Source organism: Helobdella robusta (assembly GCF_000326865.2).
Source record: "Helobdella robusta unplaced genomic scaffold HELROscaffold_14, whole genome shotgun sequence".
NCBI classification, from domain to species: Eukaryota; Metazoa; Annelida; class Clitellata; order Rhynchobdellida; family Glossiphoniidae; genus Helobdella; species Helobdella robusta.
Genome location: NW_008703782.1, coordinates 353,885 through 380,974, shown reverse-complemented (window position 1 = coordinate 380,974; position 27,090 = coordinate 353,885). Strand labels below are relative to the sequence as shown.

Sequence of the window (27,090 nt, the reverse complement as noted above, 5' to 3'; positions counted from 1 at the left end):
AACACCAAATGTAATCATGTTTACATGTTTCACTTCTCAATGTGCTCTGTATATAGAAGAAGCTTAACTAAAATCTCGTAAGCAGACAATATATTATAACATTTAGCAATATTTAATAACACATGATAATACTGTTCATGAATTAAAACAAGAAAACCAAAATTCTTTTTTTTATCAATTAGACCCTCGCAACTTGCCATAATTTTGAAAAAAAAATTTCTGCCAGTTTCGAAAGTTATAGAATAAAAATCGGGCAAACTTCGCATTATTTCATTTAAATCGACAGTGAAACTAGATAGCAAAGTTTGCTGTTGGCAATGATTTCCAGGTTTTTCTGGGACAGTTTGAGATATCTTTAACACTTTTGCAAAACCAGCCAGCACGTGGAATAGTATTTTTATTCTACTTCTATCTTTATCAAGAGTTTCTTTAATATCACTCTCATTAATAGTCTCGTTATTTAATATTGATTTGAAATTTGATAAGAATTGACTGAACTGTTAAAAAATGCTAAAAAATTTATCATACGTAATAAAATTCATTCATAAATATAGAAACTGATATATTAAATTAATTATATTATGATAACTAATAAACTAAGTTAATTAGCTTGGAGCTTCATGGAAGAGTGGTGATCATTGAATTATATATTATATAATTCCATGGTGGTGATTTAACATTTAAAATTAATTTCTAACCTCTGAAATGAAATCATCGAAAAAGTCGCAAAAAATCGAAACATCATCCAGTTCTGTAAAACAATAAGCTGAACTGCCAAAAAGTTTGTCGAAAATACTTTTACGTTTTATAATTTTTTCATCTCCAAACCAAATTATTTCCAATAATTCACTATTAAACTCTGAAGAATTGTTCTCAACGTAGGCAATTCGATAAAAAATATTGTCTGGCGGTTTTAAATAGCAAATAACAAATGGGACACTATTGTCAGACGATTTTTTTAAAGTTTGTACTAAATCTTCAGTGAAATAACTCACAGTTAAAAATTTACTTTTCTTATAGTTTTCCCATACAACTTCGGAAGAACAGATTATTAAGAATGAGTTTGTGAATGTCCGTTTAAGTGACAGCAGTTCACTCAATTTCTCCGAATGAATTGAATGAATTGAGTTATTTTCTACTTTTAACATCTTCTCCGAGATGTATTTCATCAGATTATTAGCGCTATTATCATAGTCGTTGTTTTCACTACTCTGAACGTATGAATAGGCCATTTTAAAATATTTTGATTCACTTGTAACGTTTCTTTAAAAAAAATTTTAAAGTTAATCTGCTTGTCTCTATAATAGATTGAAGTAAAATAATTATTTAATGATTGCCACCCTGGTGTGGCCAAACGGGAGTGGGGTTAGCAAATACACCTTTTTGTTGGTTGTTAAAGGTTAAGTATTTCTAAATCTTTATAAAAAATTTGATGTCATACTTTTACAACCTCTTTCCCGCATTTTTGTTATGCCTAAACATTAGAAGAAAAAAATTCTCTAGTTAAAGCTATATACTTGCATGCAACAAAGGCTGCAATATCCACATCACACGACATCCACACTATACCACACGAAAAAGCGTACATACACACCCCACATTCACCCAAACCACAAGACCTGCACGCGCGTACGATAAGTCTTTCAATTTGGGTATCGACATAACTGTGTATTCGAACCAGGTCACCGTGCACGCAAGACATGCTACTTTTACTGACAATAGTAATAAACTTTTAGAACAGTAAAAATTGCTGGAAAATATCAATTTTTTTAAACTTCGGACCTCTCTTAAACATTTTTGGGTAAGACACTCAGAGTACTATTAACTAACTAAAACATATTAAATATTACTACCTCTACAATTATTACTACAAGAATAGAAATCATTAGAAATATTATTAAATTATAATAATTCCGTAACAAACTTTTGATAGAATCACTAAATAATAAAGTATTCATTCACTTTACGTACATACACCACACACAACATGACCGATAAATATTGTTATTGAGGAAAGTGCAAGTGTGGGATTCCCATATTTTTCAAAAAATGGAAATATTCTAGTTTCGTTTTCAAGTTTCATTGAATTAAGTATAAAATCTATTACGTAGTTAATAAGAAAAATAATTTTGATAAATAATTGAGAGGAGTTCAGCTTTCTTTTTACACTTACTTTCTTACCCTCTGTCTGAAACATCGTCTCAGATTATTTATTATCAACTTTATCATCATTTATTTATTTATTATTTCATTATTTAATTTAAATAAACCATGAAACAATACGGCAACGTCAAATTTTTTTCAATAATGTTGAAAAAACCTTTTTCACCAGCTATTGTTTATGTGATTATTATTTATTGTTCTTTGCTATAAATTCTTTTTTCCTTTTTTCAAGGACATAGCGATATTACGAATTAAGTAAATTTGTAAACAAAAAGTCGCTAAAATTTGACCGAAAAGTATGGAAGAATACGCACGTGAACCATGGTAGGCGTCAAATTAGTGATTAATTATTAAAGTCTTAAATAGGTTTATCATATTTTTAGATTTCGTTTATTTTTGATTTTTTTAAATTTTTTTAAATTTTGATTTTATTATCAACTTTATCATCATTTATTTATTTATTATTTCATTATTTAATTTAAATAAACCATGAAACTATACGGCAACTTCAAATTTTTTTCAATAATGTTGAAAAACCCTTTTTCACCAGCTATTGTTTATGTGATTATTATTTATTGTTCTTTGCTATAAATTCTTTTTTCAAGGACAAGGACGAATTAAGTTACAATTGTGTTCTGTTGCCTCATGTGTGAAGTTGGCAACAAGTGATGCCAACTTCACACTTCCAACTTCAACAAACTAACTTTTTGTTTACAAATTAAGACTTAATTCGTAATATCGCGATGTCCTTGAAAAAAGAATTTATAGCAAAGAACAATAAATAATAATCACATAAATTTACAATAATTTAATAATGTTCTTTCATTCTTTGAAAGGATAGGCATTTTAAATCAATCGATTTTTAAGACATACTATTTTCAGTATTTGATTATCAAATTTAAAAAAATTGTTCACTAACTTCCCTGCCTAATCAATAAAACAGTCCTTGGCGAATAATAGATGACTGTGGAGGCGCTTTTGCAATGGGTGCAATTGGTGGCTCAGTCTTTCATTCAATCAAAGGCTTTCGCAATGCTCCAAGTGTAAGTTTTATTATTTAAATAGTTTTATTATGTTAATAAGATCTTATTAATTATTTGATTATTAATATTCCTGTTATTATTGTTATTTTCACTAATTAGGGTAACTACAGACGACTAATGGGCAGTTTGCTAGCAGTCAGAGAAAGAGCACCCATAACCGGCGGTAATAATAGCAACATTAAAAAAATATTATTGTTTTTTTTTGTTAATAATGACTATAATAATAATTATCATAAACATAAAAAAATTTTATACCCATGCCAATGCCCAAACAGGGAATTTTGCTGTCTGGGGCGGTTTATTTTCAGCTATCGACTGCACCATGGTCTACATGAGGAAGAAGGAAGACCCATGGAATTCCATCACAAGTGGGGCCCTGACTGGGGCCATCCTGTCTGTCAGAAGTTTGTTTTTTTCCCTATTGAAATTAGGAAAAATCATCTTTGTTTATAATTTTTTCTCTTACTCTCATTTCCAACATTCATTCTTTGTGTCATCTTTATTTATAATCTATTGTCTGTTCTTTATCATTTCTCTCTCTCTCTCTCACTCATTTTCATTCATTTTTTAAATCTCTCTCTTGCTCTCTTTTTTTAGTTTTTTTTATCATCTTTATAATCTCTCTCTCTTGCTTCTCAATTTCATTCTTTCGTTGTCTCAAACTCACTCTCTCTCTCACTTTTTCTCTCTTGCTTGCTCCTTTTTTTCTTCTGTCCATTTTTTCCCTCTGTTCAAATTTGAATATATAATAATTTTCCACCACAACAGATGGAGCCGCAGCGATGGCAGGCTCTGCAGTCATAGGTTTGCAGTTTTTAGATTTTCATTTAATTTAAATTAAAATTAATTAAAATAACAATTTTTCAAATATTATTAATTATAATTTTTTTATTATCACTATAATTATATTAATATATATTATAAAAATATTTTAATTAAGAAAAATTATAATTTTTCCATTCCAGGCGGTGTATTGCTAGCATTAATTGAGGGTATAGGTATCATAATCACAAGAACTACAGCTGACCAGTTTAAAATGGGTATGTAGGCATCCGTTCACACGTACACACACACACACACACACATATATATATATATATATATACACAAACATACATAAACATACAAACATGTATTTGTTTAATTTTTTTTGCAATCATTTCAATCATTTGTTGGTAATTAATAATAGCAAATAATGATAAAAAAGTTACAAAATATTTATAATAATTTATATAATATAATAAATGAATATTATAATAATAATGAAATAATAATTATTCCTCCACTCAGCCAACCATCAATCTATACCGACAGCCAATGCTGATCTTCCGACAAACACACAAGGACAATATCAATAAAATTATTGCCATTATTATTACTCTTATTATTATTATTACTTTATCAATAGTATTTTTATTTTTATTATATGTATATATATATATAAATATATATATATATATTTTTATTACATGTATATATATAATATTACGCCAATACAACGTCATTGTCATCTTTTGGACTATTTATACCTGTTCATATTTTTTTGGGGGCTTTTGTTTAAAAAAATTATTTAGGATAACATGAAGTGTTGTTGACTGGTTTTGCTTTAAACCATAAGCATCGAGATTCTTTTTCTATTATTTATTATTATTTATTTGTTTATTTATATATTTATTATGAATTAATAAATAGGAATTTTGTTGGGTGACAATACTGGTAGTTTTTGAGGGTTAAGTTTATTATAATAATGCGATGTATTTTTTTCAACTTTTTATAGTTATATTTTTATTTCAATTCATTATTATTAATAATGTTATTATTATTATTAATTTTATTATTATCAGTAGTAGTAGTATTGACTTTTTTTGCTCATTTCATTGTTGCAGGCTGAAATTTTCAACTTAAAATCAATCAATCAAACTCTCATATTTCTTAGCATTTCTTAGCAACGTTAAATAATATTATTACGATTAAATTGGTTTTTAATAATGCTATATAATCGTTCATTTATTTATAATATAATTATTCATAATAATATTTTAGGTACTTTTTTTTATTTTTTGAGCCAAATTTCTGTACAGTTGAAATATGTTTTCTATTAGATCCATCTATCTATTAATCCATCTACCTAATGTAGATGTATGTCTGTAAAATAGATATGAATAAAATTCTCTGAAGTGTTTTTGTTTTGTTACATTGATCAATTATAATTTTGATTTATATTATCAAATGCGATCCATAAATAAATAAAAATGTAAATAAAGTAAATATGATTGAAAATTTAATGGGTTAATGAGCTAAATTAAATTAAAACTAATTGTTTGAAAGCAACTTAGAATGAATAAGATGGTGGATTTGAATTTGAATTGAGATGCTGAATTTGCTTGCAATAATAGGAACATTATGGCTTTATCAAATTATAAGGCATTAGAAAGTTTGAAGAGTTGAATGCTTTTTATAGCATTTGTGATCATTTTTTGATATACTACAAATGATATGCTTGAAATATGTATTCACAAATGTATGTGAATAGTTGATATATATGAATGTGTGTATTCATATAAATATATATATATATATAAAATTAGTATATAAATTTCATATACAAAACAATATAGTAAACGTATATATTTATATATCATAGATATATATCCATGATATATATATATATATATTTATATATTATGTTTGTATGTCTGTGTGCCTTCCCGAAAATTGTATCATCATCATCATTGACCATTGATCGATTTTAACGTCTTTGCACTATGCGGTCGATAATAAATCATTCGCTGCTCGGCCTTAACTTACGTTGCATGTTAATTTCATTCAAAATTTCATTCAAACATCTGTTTTTTAGCGCCCCTAACTTATGACGTGTATTTAGGTGGCTAAAATTAGTTAGTCCTATCTAAAAATTTGACTTGCTGACTGCAAAAAAGCTATTTTCAAAGCAAATTTTGCGTTTTATTTTAATAAAATTTAAAAAAAAATTGTGAAATTTAAAATTTTTAAAGCTTTAAAAAGCAGAAATAAAGATAAGAATCATTTTCTTCTAAATATTTACAATTCAAAAATTACCGATTGATCACTAATCATTAATTATCATTAAATTATCAAATGATGGCAAATTTATTGGAGGTATTCCTGTTCTGTTTTTTGATATTTTTCCGGGTGATATCATGTGATGAAGAGACAATCACAACGGAAAATGAAAATAGAAGTGAAAAATTAGTGATCAAGATCATTGAACGGCCAGAGACGTGTGAAAGGGTAACAAAGAATAATGATTTTCTAAAGTTACATTATTCCGGATTTTTAGAAAATGGTGTCAAGTTTGATTCTAGGTAACAGTTACAGTGCTTTCTTAACATAACTACTATTCCCATGTACACTAATTACTAATTGGCAATTGCATAAGAATTGCATATAATCACATTACTTTTACAAAATGTTTATTTTTATTGCATATTACATTATTTATTATCATGGATCACATAATTGCTTACAATACAGTTATGGCAGCAACCAGCCATTCAGTTTTGAGTTAGGAGTTGGCCGAGTGATAAAAGGATGGGACGAAGGATTGTTAGGGATGTGCGTTGGTGAAAAAAGAAAATTAATCATCAACCATGAACTGGCCTACGGGGAGAAAGGCTATGGTGAGTAGTAGTAATAAAGCTACCCAAAGTTTTAGTATTTTTAATAATAGAAATTGACAACCATAATTCATTTTTATATAAATTGTAAATGCTGGGTGAACCTGTGGCTGATGTTTGATATGGTTTAAAGGTCATTAGTGTATATTTATTTATTCATATAATTGTTAATTCTTATATGATTATATTCACCATCATCCAATCATTTTACCAACAAACTAGCCCATAAATCCATCAGCCAATGAAGTATCCAGCCTACTAATCACAACCTATCAATCCGCCAATCACGTCAATCCAATCAACTATTTTGTACATACCTGTTGTTAATTTTTTTTTAATTATTATCATTATTATTATTGATATTATTATTATTATTTGTTCACTAATTCATTTATTCATCCAATTAAACGTTCCTTCCTTCATGCATTCATTCATTAATTTACTCATTCATCCATTTGCTCATTCATACATTCCTCAAAAAGGTTCTATAATTCCCCCAATGTCCACACTAATTTTTGATGTTGAGTTACTTAGCATAGAAGATGTACAGCCATCACACAATACATTTGAAGAAATTGACTCAGACAAAGATAATCTTCTGTCTCAAGATGAAGTGAATTGATGTATATGATTGGAATGATGATTTTGATGATAAAAGTTAACCAACCGATCAATCAACCAATCCACTATTTGACCAATCAATCAGTTATATTCACCATCATCCAATCATTTTACCAACAAACTAGCCCATAAATCCATCAACCAATGAAGTATCCAACTTACTAATTACAACCTGTCAACCCGCCAATCACGTTCATTCAATCAACCAATCAACTAACTAATCAAAATCATCTCCAAAAGGTATCTGCCTTCATAAGGATGCAGGAAATTCAGTCAGGAGCGAACATAGAGACGTCTGACTCCGAACACAACAGCGTTGTGGCTGACATCTTTCAGAATGAAGACATTGATAAAGATGGCTACATCTCCCACGAGGAATTCTTCACTAATAAGCACGAAGAACTGTGATCAGGGAATGGATTGATTGGTCTGTTAGCTGGGGACTTATCTCATGAGAAATTCTTAGCTAATAAACATAAAAAAACTATTAATTAAAGAAAGATTTATAGATTGATTGGTTGCCGGTACGTTTTTCACAAGGAATTTTAAGAAAATAAGCACAAAAATTAGGTAAATTAGGCAGAGATATGCGATGTTGATGATAAAATGGGATTGAATGTTTAAAAAATTTTTGTAGAAATTGTAATAATAATTATTTATATGTTAAAATGTTATATATTTATGTCTGGAGAAATTATAAATTTAAGTTCCATCAGTCAATGAAATTTTGTTGTTCACATTTTGTACATGCATGCATGTATACATTGTCAGTTTTTTATATAACCTGACTTTGCTACTTTTGTGCGTGTGCGTGTGCGTGTGTGTGTACTTGTACAACATGTACACGCACGCACACACACACATTCATCTTTTTAACTTATCTGACTAATTTTTGACGTCATTTTTCATGTCATGGAGATGTTATTTGTTGTTACTTATTAAATTATTTTTAAAACTATTATTTACTTTAAGGAATTCCGTCACTGCTAAGTATTTTACTTATTATCGACCATTTTCTAAGTATTATGTTTGTATGTACATATATATATATATAATATATATATGTAATATATATATATATATATACAATATGTAATAAATTCCACAGATTTTTTTACTAAGGCAAATTGAAAAATTCGAATACAAGTTGATAAAAACTAATAAACCTGTGGAATTATTACATATTGTCGATAATTCGATCTTCAACCAGCATATATAATATATATGTGCATGGATATTTGTGTTCATTATTGTTGAAGTGGCAATAAACATTATGTCAGTTGAGTCAGTTGAAAAAAGTCTGTCTTCACTCAATATATATATATATCATAGATGTATATTATATATATATATATATATAAATGATATATATATATATATTGGCATGAGACTATTTGGCATGCATTTTAAACAACTGCATATGTATCATAATTCACTGTGACAGATGGTGTCCTATATTTTGAGATACGTGTGCGTATGTTTGTTTGTTTGTGTATGTACGTGTATGTATGTATGTATGTATGTATGTATGTATGTGCTTTTTGGAGGGGAAATGCTAGTTAATTTCCATTATACATGTGTTCCATTATACACATGAAATGCGGATTTTCTGTATGTGGTTCCCTTTCAATCTATATCATTAACGAAATAGCTAATGTACCAATAATAATAATAATTATTATTATTATGTTAATTAACGGTATTTGTAAACGAAAGCAGTAACCAAATCTCATCAACTGAATTTACCGTGACATTAAAATTCATAAACAATTCATCAGCATTATCGTCACTAACAGAACCTTGCATATTCAAAATTGACTTTAGTCACGCCTCCTATAACACTAACAAACAGTTCATAAATATTTATAAGATCTAAAACGGGCCCCTAATAAATATTCATGCGATAGACCCCTTAATATTCACCAACAAATGGGCCCTCATAAAAAATTTCTCACAGGAATGGCTCTATGTTAATTTCCAGTGTTGAACAGGGCAGGTTAAGTTCAAATTTTGTGATGACCTCCGGGTGCAAAACTCCAAGCTTTCCTATTGGGTGACCCTTGACCCTGACCTCTGCACAGCGGCCGGGGAAGAAGGTTTCATCTGCAATAGTTAATTATGACTATAATTATAGCTTTAATTAGTTATATTTATTTTTATAGATTTATATATTAGAAATAGAGTTGTTGCTTTATAATGGGTTAATAATTTTTTGATGAATTTTCAAATTTGTACGTGTAGAAATTCGAATATTGTATAAATAATTATAGAATTGATAAAAAGAATTAATTAATTAATTGATTGATTGATTAATTAACTAATTATTAATAAATGTGAATAAAAATCACCAACCATCAGACGGCACTATCATATATTCAGAATCTTTAACTCCCAAGAGTTGCATAACTCTGTCAAGCAGTCCATGAACTACTTCAAAACCAGGAACCTATGAAAAAAAAGATGTGTGTTATTACTCATTTGTTTACTCATTCATTCATTCGTTCATTCATTCACTAATTCATTCGTTCATTCATTCACTAATTCATTCGTTCACTCATTTAGCCATTCACTAATAATAACCTTGTTACAATAAACAATGCACAATCTTCGTTCGTTACGACATCTAACGTCTGAAAATAAAAAGATAACTAGTTGTTCAATCAATCAGTCAACCCATCAATCAATCATTCAATCTATCTATCTACCGTTTATACATTTAGTCACTAATTAACCAACTAACCAAACGAAAATCAATTAACGAATTAACTAACCAATCAACCAATTACACAAACTATCAACTAATCAACCAACTAAACAAACCAATCAACCATCTAATCAATCAACCAACCAAATCAATCAACTAACCAAATCAATCAGCCAACCAAATCAAATCAGCCAACCAATCAAATCAGCCAACCAATCAAATCAACCAGCCAATCAGCAAACCCATGTTATCATCTTTCATGACGACGTCAGAAATCTCGAATAGCTTCAGTGGGATAGGCATTCTCCTGTTACAAGCAATCGTCTTCAATATCCCCGGCAGTAAACTCGTTCGAGCGATCTAATTGGTCAGTTATTTATAGAAATGACAATTTAGTTCTGTGATTGGTCCGATATTTATTGATATTTATGTTTATATAGGCAATAGAAGCGGGCAGCGTTATGAATTTAAAGATCGCGATTGGTCAGCTAATAATAGAAATAAAAATAGCCACATAAAATTAAAGGTAACGATGGTGGTGATAATGATAACAATAACAACAATTATTATAATAACAATAACAATAAATAATAATAATAAACCTGAAACTCTAATGTCTTAGGATTGCTGATGTGGACGGCTGGGATATCTTCAATTTTTTTTCGCAGTTTTTCGCCGACATCATCGCGAGAACACTGATAATAATAATAATAATAAGAAGAAGAATAATACCAACAACAATAATAATAATAATAATGGCTCAATCAATTAACCGATCAAGCAGCCAGCCAGCCAACCAACCAACCAGAGCAAAAGTAAGGCATTCTGTAAAGCCGGCAAAAGCAATGTTTTCTCTCAGTAGGTCAGTCAATTTGTTGATTGGAAACTAAATAATAATAAAAAAATAATAAATGATAATATTAAATTATAATAATAAATTATAATAATAATAAATGATAGTACTATAACTAGCATCGTCTTCATCACGACAAACCTGTCCGGCAATACAGTTGGTATTTGAAATTGTTCGCTTAATGTTGTTGTAACCGTAGGCAATTGCAACGTCTTCCATTATATCACATGCATGTATAACATCTGTATGTATGCGTGTGTATGTGTGTGTGTGCATGTATGTATGTGTGTGTAAGTCTGTACCTATGTGTGTGTATGTTTGTGTATGTGAATGTGTGTATGTTTAATCAATCGATCAATCAATCAATCAACCAACCAATCAATCAACTAACAAACTGATCTAACTGCCAAGTGATCTATAAGTTACAAAAACTAACAAACTAATTAATTCACCCATCAGTCATATGATCAATCAATCAACCAATTAATTAATCAATCAACCATTTAATCAACCAATCACCATGTCGAGTGGGCGGGACTTCGACCTCAATGTACTTTCCACTGGCATCCATAACTCGAGACGACAGGCTCATTTTCGTAAGCAGCGAAGCTAATTTTTCATCTGATTGGCTGTTGGATTGTCATGCAAACATGGATTGTGGGCATTCATTGGTCGATGCGTTGTTATTATAAACGCCAGAAAAATCAACAACAACAACAACACCAGCAGTGATAACAAAAACATTGACAACAACATCAACAAAAAAAGACATTGATGACAAAAACTCATCACTTTATTCCAATTGTCTTGTTGATGTCATCGACATTGACAACTTCCTTCCTATATAGTAGAGTCTGGAGAATGAACATTTCAGAATTAAATCAATCAATCAATCAATCCATTAATCAATCAATCGATCAATCAATTAATCAATCAATCATTCAATCCGTCATTCAATCAGATAAACGTGAAAATATATAATACATATACACTCTTATATAATAAACAAATATAGACACACACACGCTCACAACACACAAAAACACACACACAACAAAACACAAACAGGATAAAATGCAGGTTGTTCACAACAGTCAGGTTGACCGAATACTTTCACCGGCTCGATGCTATAATATGAATTGAAATTCACTTTTAAAATAATTAAAATTTAAATCAATCAATAAACCAATCATCCAACCAATCATCTAATCAATCAACCAACCAATCAACCAACCAACCAGAACTGCTGCTTGCAGTACTGACTGAACATACAAACAATGGTGTCAAGAACGATCGTTGCCTTGTTCAAGTCAGTGGCCGTGCATTCGATTAGGACATTTTTCGTGTTCAGTGTAATCTTTGAATGGTCACCTAAATGATTAGGGCATAATTGGCAAAGTTTATGAATATTAATGAGACAAAATACACATCGTTAGTAGAGCTTATGAATAAAAATGAGCAGTCCATACCGTTGATAATTGGTGGCATGGACAGGACCACCCCTTTGTTGTCTCTTATCACAGGGTAGGCGGGCTTATCTCTAATTATATGCAAGTAGTGCTTAAGATGGCTGTCAGTCTATGAATAAATTAATAAATTAAATGATTATTTCATCGTAATAAGTCACTTAGTTATCAAATCGTCAATATAGATATAAAACAATAAATAAACATACACACGATTCATATTACCACTACTACTATTACTACTACAGCTACTACTACTACTACTACTACTACTACTTAATTACTACTACTATTACTATTACTAACAACAACAATAATAATAACAATAAAAAGAAAATCGACAGACCGAATACAAATCCATAAGCTGAGTGGCATTGAGTTCCTTGCTCTGGTTGAGTGCCCTGAACTTTATACTCTTAGGTGCATCTGCACTAAACACGAAAGGTCCTTGCACTGTGTCGAGGTCGTGTGTACCGATCGCAACTAATGACCTCTGTCTGAATGGGAAAAAAACAAAACATATAGTGAGAAAAGAATAGAGAGAGAGACAAAGAGGGAGAAAAAAATAAAAAAGAGAAAGGAAGAAATGAAAGATTAGTTAAAATTTAAGAGATGGAAAAAGAGAGAGAGATAATTAACCTGGAAATTTGATAGAGAAAGAAAGAAAAAAAAGAAAGAGGAGAGAGATAGAGAGAGGGAGAGAGAGACAAAAACAAAAATTGATGCATCATATATGCCTGCCTCATTCACCTTCCAATGTTCTGATGGAGCTTGTCCTGCAAATCCATGAAACTCTGGTAAATATCCTAACAACGATGATGATGATGATGAGTGTGACGATGATGATCGTGATGATGATTGATGATGACGATTGTGATGATGACGATGATTGATGATGATGATCGAGATAATGATGACGAATGAGTTGATACGGAAAATAATTATCAACATTTTAAGATGATGGCAGCAATTGTAATAATACTGATGGTTATGATGATGATGATCGTAAAGAAGATGATGATGATGATCGTGAAGATGACGATGATGATTGTGAAGATGATGATTGCGATAGTGATGATGATGATACTGACCTTAGTAAAGGTGATTTCCCTCAAGACGGCAGCAACAGCGTAAGGCCTTACATTCAGTGTCTTTGGTAATTATAATAATGATATACTAATTACGAACATCAACAACATTATCAACAACATCAACATTAACATTCACAACACCAACATCATCAACAACAACATTATCAACAACATCAACATTCACAACACCAACAACATCATCAACACCACATTATCAACAACATTAACATTCACAACATCAACATTCACAACACCAGCATCATCATCAACAACAACAACATCAACAACGACATCAACGAACAGATTGCATAATATGCAACTCCTGCAAAACTCCTTGGTTAACTTTCTTATATATTGGGGCCTTCATCCTTATAATAATAATAATAATTAAAATAATTATAATAATAATTATTATTATTAATATCACAATTATTATTATTATTATTACAAATAAAAAATTGGTTACTTTTCTCGGAATATCAGCAATCCTCTTGTTAAGCCTTCAACACACAGTAGGTCGTACCTAAAATGAATTTGATTTTAATCAATCAATCAATCAATCATCTCTAACCAAACTATCAATCATTCATTCAATCAATTGATCAATCCAATCAATTAATCAATCGACTATTTCTAATCAATCAACCAATCAGTAATTTCTGGTTATTCAACAATAAATCAACCAGACAACCAGTAAATCACTTATTCCCAACCAACCAATCAGCTATCTCCAATCAATCAATCAATCAATCAAACAACCAATCAAACAATCAATCAATTTCTCAGTCAATCAATTAATCAATCAATCAACCAATCAATCAACAAATCAACCAGCCAACCTATTAGCAGGTACATCAATTTTGTATATCACACTGTCAGATGCATCTCTAGCCTTATCTGCTCCTTGTTCTTTGGATATTATCTCTTTTTCTGATGTCTTTGTTTTTTTTTAAATTATACTTATCAAAGAAATTTATAATACAATACAATGGATAAACAATACTATACAACAGAATACAAATAGAAATACAATAAAATACAATACAGTACAATTGATAAACAATACTATACAATAGAATACAAATAGAAATACAATACAATACAAACAATAAATACAGTACAATACATATAATACAAATGAAATACCAAACATCAGACCAACCACTTCATCTAACTCCAGACCAAAATCAAAGCACAGATCATTGAACTCTTCTTCAGCTATTTATTTTTCAATTTGACAAAAAAAAATTAACAAATAAATAATAAATAGCACACACATACATATTGTTTAATTAATTTATTTATTATTAATTGCTTGTAACTCTTGTTTTAAACTAGTTAGAATTTGAGGCATAAAGAAGAGTGAACATAAAAATAAATTGTGTGAAACGTAGGAAAGTCTTAAAAAATACCAAAAAAGATAAGTTTTTCATAAATAATACCAAAGAAGATAGTCCCTAATTACTAATTGCTGCCAATCCTTACTGGCTAAGACTGAACATAAAAAATAAAATGGGTGCAGCCTCTAAGAGGGAATGTACTTCTTAAATCTTTAAACCTTTAAACTAAGCAATAACAAAAATAAGTTTAATTGTCAACTGGCTTATATGTGCATGTATAATATAAATTATATTATACATTGTATAATCAAGTCATGTACAACGTAAATGCTGTGATTTTCATCAATAATTTCATTTCTGACTGCCTTTTAATTTAAATTTAATATTAATTAATCCAATACATATATTTATATATATATATATATATATATATATATATATACATATGTATATATATTATATATATGTATGTGTGTGTATATATACATATATATATATAGAAAATTAAATCTTAATATAAAAAATTACTAACTGTAAACTCTGCCGAGAATAGCGAACAGATAGTCCCTATTCAAACTAACAGTCGGCATGCTGCTGACTGCTGGACGGCTTCAAAATTTCAAAGATCTAGTTGAGAATAGTAAATTTTCAATTAATCAAACTACCGATCGAAAATTCGATGATTAATCTAATGAATTTATTTATTAAATAACACTTTTACTAATTTAATTTTCACCAACTCGATGAAGAAAGCCTGACGTTGATGAAACACGAAAATACTTAACTTTTAACTTGCGTTTGTAAGGGTCAGACTATTCGTCTGGCTTGGATTGTTGGCTTATTGGCTTACTTATGAAGTTACATAATATGTTCAAAACAATGTAGTAATTCTATTTAATTTTATTAAAAAAAATTATTTATTATTAAATTATTTTTGTTAATTTAAATATAAAAATTGCTTTTCGTCCTGTAAAATCTGGTGGCTTATTAAAATTGAGCTATAGTCAGTTTTTCACCCTATTCGATCATGTTAAGCTTTTGTTTGATTATGAAATAAACGGCCTGAATAGATCAAAATTGTTATTTGGACAGCTATCTTCATTATATTCAATAAATATTTTACATTCTAGTGATCATAGAAATTGGTTGCTGAAATCATACATTGGCTTACTGCAGTGGCTTACCGGATCTAATACAACTGTATAATAGCGGTTGTCATTTAAAAATAAAAAAAGAATTTTTTAAAAAGTTTAAACAAACAAATATAAAGAAATATCGACCAATAAAAAATATTTATTTATTTTTTGTTTTTGTTTGTATTATTAAATACATTGCTTAAGGATAATTCACTTAACATAACACGTTTATTATGTTTATTATAACAAAGTATCATAATGGCTAAATCAACATACCAAACAGAAATTATTTATACATGCATATATACAAGGCAAATAAAAAAATATCAAAAATTATATAAATGAATTAAAAAAAACTAGAAACCAGTCAACATTTAATAAATTAATAGACATTTAAAAGAATGTTCAATAAGGTAAAACTTAAGGCGACGACGAAAAAATTAGTTTTATTGGTGTGGTGGTGTGAAGCGAAAACACATCACAAAAAATAGTAAAAAAGTCGCAAGAATAGTAGTCAGTCGGTCACCTACCTACAATTAAATTACTCTCAAGGCCCTATAGCTTGCCTATAATGATGAGCTCATCTCACCTATCTACAATTTGTATTTCTAAGTTTTAGGAATTTTACATGTTTCAGGTATTTTATCTTACATATTTTAACGCTTTTTAATTTCTTTTTTTGTATAATATAATTTTTTAAATTTTTTTGTTAAGCCCTAGCCTACCTACGATTGTCCAACTCATCTCAATCCCTAACTTACCTACGAATTAAACTAAAGTTCGGTAAAGAGAGTAGAAACGGAAAGTTAAAGAGAAGCATAACAACGACACTGAATGAATGGATGTTGTGTATGTGCATGTTTTATTGATGTGTGTGTGTGTAAATGTGCGCGCGTGTACTCTCCAGAAACTTCTTCACTCACTACGGAAGAACCTCCATTGCACAGACAAGCATTTAAATTTGTATACCATAGTTTACAATTTATGTCATGAACTCTAAGATTTTTCTCTTTCCAAACCTCAAAAAAACCAATCTTCATAAAAGTATATAAAACATTCTAATTACACTAACTGAGATGCAAAAATAGTTACAAATAACGAGGGGTTAGTTAGCCTGAAGTCGTTCGGCAGGATTTTATTGCCCCATTTCACTAATTTGTTAGTTAGGGAAAGAGTTGCCTAGACACGTATGGCACGTAAATACTGAGAAACATTAGGAAAGTGAGAAATAGAGTTTGTACGTGATGTATGAAGTTAATTGTTGGGTGTTGAAGTTTTAGATTCGACCAAAAAATAACATTAATCTTTCTTAATTCAGTTATAATAATAAATATTTATGCCTTATATTTGTTTGTGTGGTGTGTGTGTGTGTGTGTGTGTGTGTGTGTTAGTGTCTAGTTTTAGTATGTGTGGGTGTGTCATTACGTCGTAATTATCTAGCGTCGAATTTTTATTTTTATAGCGCCGTGTTTTTTTAACTTCGAATAAATTATCCGCCACCAACGCGCGCACCCCGTGTGTATATATATACGGGAGCATACATGGCTCTCAGATAATCTCAAAACATTTTCTAGCTGAAAAAAATTTCTTTTTTGTTATCATCGTCATCCTCTTGTCAACATCTATCTAATTTCAAGGTTAGTTTTATATCATAATAATAATACTATTAATAATAATAATTATTATTATTATATTATAAATATTAGAAGCGTCAGGTTTTTCTAACTACTAAAATGTATCTACTACTACCACTGCTGTTACTACTATCGCAACAACTACAACTACCGCGTCTATCAATGATACTAAAACTCTTTTTACTACTACTACTACTTATAATGATAGTATTATTATTATTATTATTATTATTGTTATTATTATTGTTATTATTGATATTAATAATAGGGCAAAAGTTTTACGTTGTGCAAAAAATTTTGGCCAATGAGGGGAGAGCTGTGCCTTTTTTGTTAGCAGCAATCGGCTGAAAATTATCTTCTAGAATATTAAAATAAAAATAAACATTCCTTTAATAATTATTATAATTAATTATTTATTATAAATTATTATTTTATAATTATTATTAATTCTCTCCTAATCTCAGACGTATCAACAACACAACAACAACAACATAGAGCCCATGGTAGTGATATTAATGGTGCTTGTAGTATAATATTTACTGATAACTTATTTAACACGACCATCAAATAGAAATTGTATATATATATATATATATATATATATAATAAATATATACACACACATATAAATATATATACATAGATACAAACAAACATGCATACAAACATTCATACAAAAAAACTACATACGTACATACACACACACATACATACATACATACATACAAAAAACAAACATACATACATACATACATACATACATACATACATACATACCTACATACATACACACATACATACATACATACATACATACACACACACATACATACATACACACACACATACATCGCAGGTACATGTTGCACATATAAAGTTATTTCAAAAAGGTTTATAACACTCCATTGAGTGCGAGCGACAGCTATTATTGCTGCTACTACTACTATTACTACTGCAGCTACTACTACTACAACTACTGTTACAATTGCTGCTACTACAAACTACTACTAGTATAACTTTTCTCTGAATTTTTTTCACTTAGGCCGCTGTTAATATAGGAAAATAATTATGTATGAAAAAAATTAAATAAGATAAAAATAACAATAAAAACGTTAATAACAATAATAATAAAAACAATAGTTATCAATTTATTATTATTATTATTATTATTATTACTTTCAATCATAATTTGTCTTTTTCATAATAAATTTTATTAGATCAGATGAAAGAATCTTTCTTGAAGCAATTACATTGTCAACATCCCTACATGCGTTCGCTATCATTTCTTCTTTCTCATTTTTCTTTTCATCACCATTCTCTCTCTTTCTTCTTTTTTTTCTCTCCCTCTCTCCCTCTCTTTTTCTATTTTTCTGTCTCTCTCTTTTATTTCTTTTCTGTTTTTTGTTCTTTACCGCTTTTAGCTTCTTTACTCCGAGACCTTTTTTTCCATCTATCTTGTTTCTTATATAACGATCTCTGATTTTTTTCTGCCCTCCCCCCCTCTCGCTCTCCTTTCTCTCTCTCTCTCTCTCTTTTCTACCCCTCACACCCCCTCTTTCTCTTTCCCTCCAATTTCGTATCCTTATTTTTCTTCTCCTTTTTCCATATTCCCTCCTTCTATTTTCTATTTTATTAAATTATCGAATTTAATTAAACACCTCTGTTCATTTTTCTTTGATCTATCTCACTCTCTTTTTCTCTCTCTTTCTTTTTTCCCTCTCTCTCCCTCTCTCTTTCTCTCTTTCTTTTTTCCGACTATTTCGTTTTTTTATTCCTTTCTTCTATAAGTATTTCAAAGGAGGCAACATTTTTTTTAAAATTGATTTATTCTTCACTATAATTTGATAACGGCGTTACAAGATATGAAGTAATTTTCCGGGTAAAAATAGAAATAAAGGAATTACAAATAAAATAAGTTGGGGTGAGTGGGAGTAAAAAAGAGAAAGAAAGAGAGAGAGGGAGAGGGAGAGAGCGTTGAAAAAATGGCTAAATAGAAGTTGCAAATAAAAAAAAGAAACGATTGAGTGAAGGATGATGAAAATGAGAGAAAAGACGAAAAGATTAAAGTGAAGAAAAGAGTGTAGAAAAAAGAGAAAGATTAGAGAGAGAGAAAGAAAGAGGGAGAGAAAGAGAGAGAAAGAGAGTTGAATAAATAAAAACAAAATAAAACTAGAAGAAGATTGGTGTGCAACCATGAAAATAAAATCATTACAGATTAATTAAAAGTAACAAATGAATTGCAAAGAAGCGTTTACACGTATATATACAAACACACATACAAAAGATACATACAAACATACATACATACATATATACATACATGCATACATACAATACATACAATACAAACATATTCAATTAAGATCAGCCGATCAATCAGGCCTTACGCAACATTTTCATCACTGTCAAACAATCTTAATCTACACACACACACAAACACAAACACACACATACACAAATATTTCAATGCAATGGCGATAACATCCACGCATACAAATCAGTATACATATACTCTGATACCTGATACGTATGCATAAATAAATACGTGCGATGTATGTTCATATACACACATGCATAAATACCTACATACTGACATACACACAAACATATATACAAACAAAAGTACACACACATACATGTACAAGCAAATCATTCATAAGTACATAATTTTTTTGAATAGATGGGTGCTCATAAAAAGCGTTGCATGGATTGACTACATCTTTTTATCACCTCCGCTTCTTGATTTTCCAGGTTTCCTTCTATCTCTCTCTCTCTCTCTCTCTTTTTCTCTCTCTAATCTTCTTTTCATTCATTCCTTCATTTATTCATTCCTTCATTTATTCGTTTTTTTGTTCCTATCTTTCTGTTTTTCCTACTTTTCATCTTTCTCACTATATCGCTTTGATTGTTTGTCTGTTCCTTTATCTCTTTTCATCTCTCTCTCTCTCTCTCTCTCTCTCTCTCTCTCTCTCTCTTTCTCTCTCTGTATCTCTCTTCTTTTCTTTTCTAATACAAAACTATGAATAAGAAAATCATGAAATTATGAAAAGAAATTACGACTATAATTTTTTTTCTGAGCAGGCCATGTGGCTGGAGATAATTAGATAAATAAGTCTGACCTGTTTGACCGTTCAATTAGTGGGCTAGGGGAAAAACTCGTACCAAAAATCAAAAATTAATAATAATAATAATAACAATAAAAATAACAATAACAATAATAATAACAATAATAATGATAATAATAATTACAATGACAGTAATAAAAGTAATGATAATTTTGCCTTTTCGAATAAAGCATATTTAGGCATAGATCTTGCATGCAATCTCATTTTCATCTTGCTGTTTGTTATTATTGTTGTTGTTATTATTGTTGTTGTTACTTTTGTTATTGTTGTTTTTATTATTTTAATTCATTTTTTCCAATTTCAAGCGTTCCTTCTTTCGTTTGCATTATTTCATCATCACGCAAAATTATTTTTTGTTTCGATTTTCCAAAAAAAAACTTCGTTATGAGTTCATGAGCCAGAGAGAGAAAGAGAGAGAGAGAGAAAGAGAGAGAGAAGAGGGAGAAACAGAGAGAGGAGTGAGGAAACGAGATTGAAATATTGAAATATTATGAGAGAAAAAAGTAGGAAAGAATTGGAAACAAGAGAAAGACAAAAAGAAAGAAAGAATTAATGATTTTTCTATTAAAAAGTTTGAGAAAGAGAGAGAGAGAGAATTTGAAGGAGAAATAAAGAACGTAAAATAGAGAGAGAAAGAAAGAGGAAGAGTAGAAATGGAAAACAAAACCAAGAAGCAGGACCATTCATCGTCGTAAGTAAGAAGAATCAGTTGGAGAGAAACGAAGGAGAGAAACCGATAAAAAAGAAAGAAAAAAATAGAGAGAGAGAAAGAGAGAGAAGAGAAAAATAGTCGTTTTATTAAATTCGTTTGTTTAAGTTTCAATTTTCAACGGTTATGTATGTAAGTGCATGTACATAAGTTTGGGTAAGGATAATAATAATATCATAGTAATAAAGTGTCAGTATGTGCTAGTATCGTATCGTTTCGAAACGTTTCGTATCGCTTGGCATGTTTTTAATAGAAAAAAATTCGTAACTGTATTTGTATTAAGTGAATAAATATATAAATCAATCAATCAATTAAGTGAGGAAGGCTTTGAAGTTTTAACTTGATTCGCTGAAATAAATGATAAAAGAACGCTGATGATGATGATGATGAGGATGGTTGTGAGTGACGATAATGACGTCATCGTTGATTAACATAACGATGACGACACTGATAAAAGAGTTATCTTTCTCTGTCTCTCTCTCTTTATCTCTCTCTCTCTCTCTCTTTCTCTATCAACTTTTTATTCTCTCTCTCTTTTTCTCTCTTTCACCCTTTCTTTCTCTCTTTCTCTTTCTCTATCAACTTTTTATTCTCTTTCTCTTTTTCTCTCTTTCACTCTTTCTTTCTCTCTTTCTCTCTCTATCCCCAGTGACATACCTCTCAACATTTATACCCTCACGAATATAGATGGATGGCAATATATTTTAATGATGGCTTGCTACAAGGAGGTTGATAGAAGGAGATAAGAATTGAAACATCGCTATGTAGTAAGACTTGAGTATTTGAATCTTTTTAAGTCCACTAGTAATATCATTATTGTTATTATTATTATTATTAGTAGTAGTAGTAGTAGTAGTATTAGTAGTAGTAGTAGTAGTAGTGGTGGTGGTGGTAGTATAGTAGTAGTGGTGGTGGTAGTATAAGTAGTAGTAGTAGTAGTGGTAGTAGTAGTAGTAGTAGCAGCAGTAGTAGTAGTAGCAGTAGTAGTAGTAATTCTAATATAACAAAAATGCTGTCAAAAATATAGAAGGGCAAAAGAAATGGAATAAAATGTTAAAATGTATTTGACAGCTGTTGAAATTGTAAAACTTGACCGTGCCAATACCATTTATTTCAACCCTGAATAAGATGGATGACTTTGTGTGTCGATTGGAGAAACATTTTTCTCTTTAAAAGAAATTAAAATAATATAAATTAACTAAAGTCTTATATTTTTCAGAAGAAATAATATAATAGATTTACTAAATGATTATTTTATTCGATTCTAGTTTGGTTGGTTTGGTCTGTTCTGTACTAATTTATTCTATGATATGGTTGTGAATTCGTGATTAAATCGCGTTTAATGTCATGATGAACTAGTTATTAATTCGTAATTTTAATCTTTTGTGAGTTAGTTCGCTGTCTATCGCGGATCACCATCATCGTAATCCTTATAATCGCCATCATCATATTCTTTTTTTTCATCTTCTTCTTCTTTATCATCATCATCATCATAGTCGTCGTCTTCGTCGTTCTTATTCTCCTAATTGTAGATTTTTATTTGCACGGTAAAAAATGAAAATCTTGTATTTGTTTTAATCAGCTTCTCTCTCTCTCTCTTTCTCCTCTCTCTCTCTCTCTCTCTCTCTCTTTCCTATTTCTTTCACTTTGTCACTCACCACCATGTTTTTCATCCATTTTTCATTCATTCCCCTATTTGATTTATCCATCCAACTTTCAATCAACCTATCTATCAATCTGTCTTAATAATTTTCTTTAACACGTTGATTTAGGAAAAAAATGTTTTTTTTTTGGTTAAATTTTAAAATCCGCAAACTGTCAAAGCAATTATAACAACTATGTCTGTCTGTGTGTGAGTGTGTGTGTGTGTGTGTGTCAGTGCCTGTGCTTGATGATAAATGAAAGATTAAATCTAAAACATCACATCATCTTAGAGAAATTTTAAATTTAATTTAGGTGAAATATTTTAAATATTTCTAAGCAAAAATAAATAAATAAAATGAAATAAAATAAATAAATTTAACTCAATTAAAATCACTCCCTAATAAAATCAAACATTTGAGTTTTAAACTTCTCGTGAAAAAGTTAAAACTGATGTGAATGAATGAATGAATGAATTAATTAATTAATTAACAAATGAACGAATCATTAAGTGAGTGAGCGAATGAATAAGTGAATACTGTAAAAAAATATTCCCAGATTTAAGTTGAAAAAACTAAAAGCACATTGCCATCTTTGTGACGCAATCATCGTCCAAACGATCACCATGGCTACAACTAACAGTTTCCTCCTTCTCCTGCTCCTCCTAATTTCACTAACCGCTGGGGTTACGCTCGGTCAGGACTCGCTGACGTCATCATCTACGTCATCATCATATGGCGCTGAATTATTAATCGAGGATTTGTACGATGCGCTCAGCTCGGCTAAGTCACTTGTCGGGTCACTAGAAAAAGCCATGTTTATGATTGGTTCGTTTGTTCTGTCTTTTTGCATGTTGTCGTTCGTGTATTCAATCATTCATTCATTTATTCATTCATTTATTCATTCATTATTTCATTCATTCACACATTCATTCATTCATTCACACATTCATACACACATTCATCCATTCATACGTTCGTATATTCATCCAATGCTTTGATTTTATTCAATTGGTTGATTGGTTTGACTAGTTAATAGATTTTCTTTTCAATCTCAGACGAATATTCTGACACACGCACACGTGCAAACTCACACAGACACACACATACATACACCACAAAAGCACCCATACATACATACACACACACAAACAAACAGGCAGTATTGTTCAACACGACGATAAGAAAAAATCCCCCTACTCGCTATCAACTTACGGGAAAAGACATTACGATCCATTGGGAACAGGCGGAAGATTCGGAAGACGTTAAACGATTCAAACTGCGCTATACAAATCAAACTGCGTTATATAAATTCATTTAAATAGCGCTAAAAAAATTAATTAAACCCAATACATGACGATTACTTATTATTAAATATTGATTTTATTGGTTCCTTATTGACGATTCATCATTAAATTCTCAACTTTTTGAAGAAATAAACACTAACAAACTTATTTTTATTCGTTGAATTTTATTCGCTCAATACTGCAACGATCGGTAATGCTGTTTTCTGGATAAAATAATGGCCAGGGAGCACACACACACCACAAACACACATATATATATACAATCAATCTTCGTTTTGCGTCCAGAGACCCGGTTTCCCGAGGTAGGACGTATATATATATATATATATATATATATATATATATATATATATATATATATACACGCATACACACATATTAATAAAACAATAAGGTACATGCTAATGCTCAATTCTTATAAATCGATTCAATTTTCGACTGAGGCATGATTTTTAACGAAAGGCAAGATTAGTAATAATAATTAAAACAATTTCTAAGTAATGTGCTCTATTATTATTTTTATTAATATTGTTATTCATTTTCTTTCTCTCATTCTCTCTATCTCTTTATCGACAGCAGTTTTCATGTTTTGGATGGCGGATTGTGGATCTGAACTGTTGACAAGGGCGCTACCAGATACAATAACATTGGCCCCGGACTGTGTGTATGTGCGTGTGTACGTGTGTTTGTGCGTGTGTACGTGTCTGTACTTGAGTATGTGTGACTGTTTGTGTGTATGTGTGTATGTGCGTGTTTATGCAATTTATTAATGCTATCAACATCACAACTCTATCATCATTGAACCTTAGCGCAGAGTTCAATATTATCCAGACAGACCCCACCGTCAACTTGAATGTCAAGGTCGGGTGCGAGCGACCTTATCTTCTCGACCTTAAAGGAATGATGATGATGACGACGATGATGATGACGACGACGATGATGATAATAACTGTAAAGATTATGACAAAATTTACGATTTTTGTGACGATGATGATGATAATAAAAATTTTAGTAATGATGATGATGATGAACAGCACATCATCGTCATTATCATCCCATCATCATTATCACAACCTTAGTCATCATGTCTGCCATAAATTTTTGGCCTCCGAAACCAGGCTCGACTGTCATAACAAGAACCAAATTGACGCAATTCAAATACTCCAATATGCAATCAACAGGTGTTTTTGGTTTGATTGCAATGCCTACCTGGATGAATGAATGAGTAAATGAATGAATGAATGTATAAATAGATGAATAAATAGATGAATAAATGAATAAATGAATGAATAAATGAATGAATGAATGAATGAATGATTAGATGATTGGTTGAAAGGATGAATACTACCACCACCAACATCATTATTATTTTTATCATCCTTATCATCACCAAAACAAGAATAACCATCATTATCAGCAACACCCCTATCATCATCACCTTCATTTTGTGTTCTTTCACTAATTTGATGCAGTTAGGAACATCGTTCGTTGCCTCTACATGAAATGTGTATGAGTTGGCCCCAGCTTTTGACATTGGCTCTACCCACTATGAGAAAATAAAAAGAAATCATTATTAAATAAAATATTATAATATATTTATAAATAACCAAATGAGAGAGAGAGAGAAAAGAAACAGTAAGGAGAGAAAGAGAGAGGGAGAAAAAGAGGAAAAGAGAAAAATAAAAAAGAAAAATAAAAAAATAATTAAAAAATACATCTAATTTATTTAACATTCATAAAGAATAAAAATTAAGATATAATGAAAGAGAGAAAGAATAAGAAAAAGAGGATGAATGAAAAACAAAACCTGTTCTGGATTGGAAACCATCATGTGAACGTCGAAGAGTACCCCAGGAAAGTTTGGCCTCAAGCAGGCCACAACGGGATGACCAAAAGTTAAGTTAGGTACAAAATGGCCATCCATCACGTCCAGATGTAAATAATCCGCACCAGCCAGTAGCAACCGTTTACATTCATCAGCTAACTTTGATAGGTTGGAGTTTAAAATTGATGGACCAATCAGGGATCGGGACATTTTCAGAGTAGTTTTCTACTGGTTGGTGAATTGGTGGGCTATTTTACAAAATTAAATTAGAGATATTTAGAATTTTTGATCATTTTCATTTATATTAGTTTGTTTATTATTATATATTAATTGATTGTTGAAATTGAGTTAATTAATTAAATTATTATATTTTATATCATCTTATTTATTCTAATCATGATTACAATTAAAAAATTATGAAATTATCTAGGTTCTAGGACAGTCAAAGGCAATCAATATGAATATGATTTAGTAAACTATAGACTTTTAGAGTTAGAGACTTTAGATTCGTAGTGTGATCGAATGAATCTACAAGAAATTAGTGAATTTTAAAAAATTTAATTAACAGCAAAAAAATTTTGAAGGCCAAATTTTAATTTTAGTGAAATTATTGAAAAAAGGCATGCAAAATTAAACACGTACTTGTTTTATCGCTTGCCTAAAAAAGTTGCCCAATCGTTAAAAGTTAATTGAAGTAATTATAAAATTCACTGGTCAAATTTTTGAGAGATTAGAATTCTAAGTGCCTAATTTTTTTGACAGTTCGATAGATGTGGT

At 30.0% G+C, this 27,090-nt stretch overlaps 4 protein-coding genes across 4 annotated transcripts; 2 read left to right on the top strand and 2 right to left on the bottom strand.

The window, feature by feature from the left end:
- Positions 1–2,385: 2,385 nt before the first annotated feature.
- Positions 2,386–5,388, top strand: HELRODRAFT_154526 (hypothetical protein). The gene is given in 8 exon segments (XM_009014537.1): positions 2,386–2,487; positions 3,107–3,206; positions 3,306–3,369; positions 3,482–3,610; positions 3,975–4,010; positions 4,172–4,246; positions 4,497–4,656; positions 4,669–5,388. 7 exon segments carry the CDS (start codon positions 2,462–2,464, stop codon positions 4,562–4,564), a joined length of 498 nt encoding a protein of 165 aa, XP_009012785.1. The 5' UTR covers positions 2,386–2,461; the 3' UTR covers positions 4,565–4,656; positions 4,669–5,388.
- A 615-nt stretch (positions 5,389–6,003) lies between these two features.
- On the bottom strand, positions 6,004–15,697 carry HELRODRAFT_109800 (hypothetical protein). The gene is made up of 26 exons (XM_009014536.1): positions 15,678–15,697; positions 15,470–15,564; positions 14,760–14,815; positions 14,437–14,534; positions 14,064–14,120; positions 13,899–13,965; positions 13,598–13,657; positions 13,257–13,312; positions 12,853–13,003; positions 12,510–12,618; positions 12,279–12,411; positions 12,107–12,167; positions 11,833–11,894; positions 11,560–11,669; positions 11,182–11,282; positions 10,993–11,073; positions 10,790–10,882; positions 10,430–10,547; positions 10,064–10,113; positions 9,836–9,929; positions 9,014–9,586; positions 8,268–8,979; positions 7,724–7,892; positions 7,345–7,475; positions 6,720–6,865; positions 6,004–6,550 (listed from the first exon to the last, which is right to left on the bottom strand). The coding sequence occupies exons 2-21, from the start codon at positions 15,525–15,527 to the stop codon at positions 9,435–9,437; spliced, it is 1,767 nt and encodes a 588-aa protein (XP_009012784.1). The 5' UTR covers positions 15,528–15,564; positions 15,678–15,697; the 3' UTR covers positions 6,004–6,550; positions 6,720–6,865; positions 7,345–7,475; positions 7,724–7,892; positions 8,268–8,979; positions 9,014–9,434.
- Positions 15,698–23,807: 8,110 nt separating this feature from the next.
- Positions 23,808–24,450, top strand: HELRODRAFT_168661 (hypothetical protein; the record flags this gene model as incomplete). The annotated part of the gene is made up of 2 exons (XM_009014535.1): positions 23,808–24,009; positions 24,341–24,450. 2 exons carry the CDS (start codon positions 23,808–23,810, stop codon positions 24,448–24,450), a joined length of 312 nt encoding a protein of 103 aa, XP_009012783.1.
- A 573-nt stretch (positions 24,451–25,023) lies between these two features.
- HELRODRAFT_74247 (hypothetical protein) lies at positions 25,024–26,523 on the bottom strand (the record flags this gene model as incomplete). Its single annotated transcript, XM_009014534.1, has 5 exons — positions 25,024–25,146; positions 25,293–25,379; positions 25,560–25,697; positions 25,927–26,034; positions 26,296–26,523. 5 exons carry the CDS (start codon positions 26,521–26,523, stop codon positions 25,024–25,026), a joined length of 684 nt encoding a protein of 227 aa, XP_009012782.1.
- Positions 26,524–27,090: the final 567 nt, after the last annotated feature.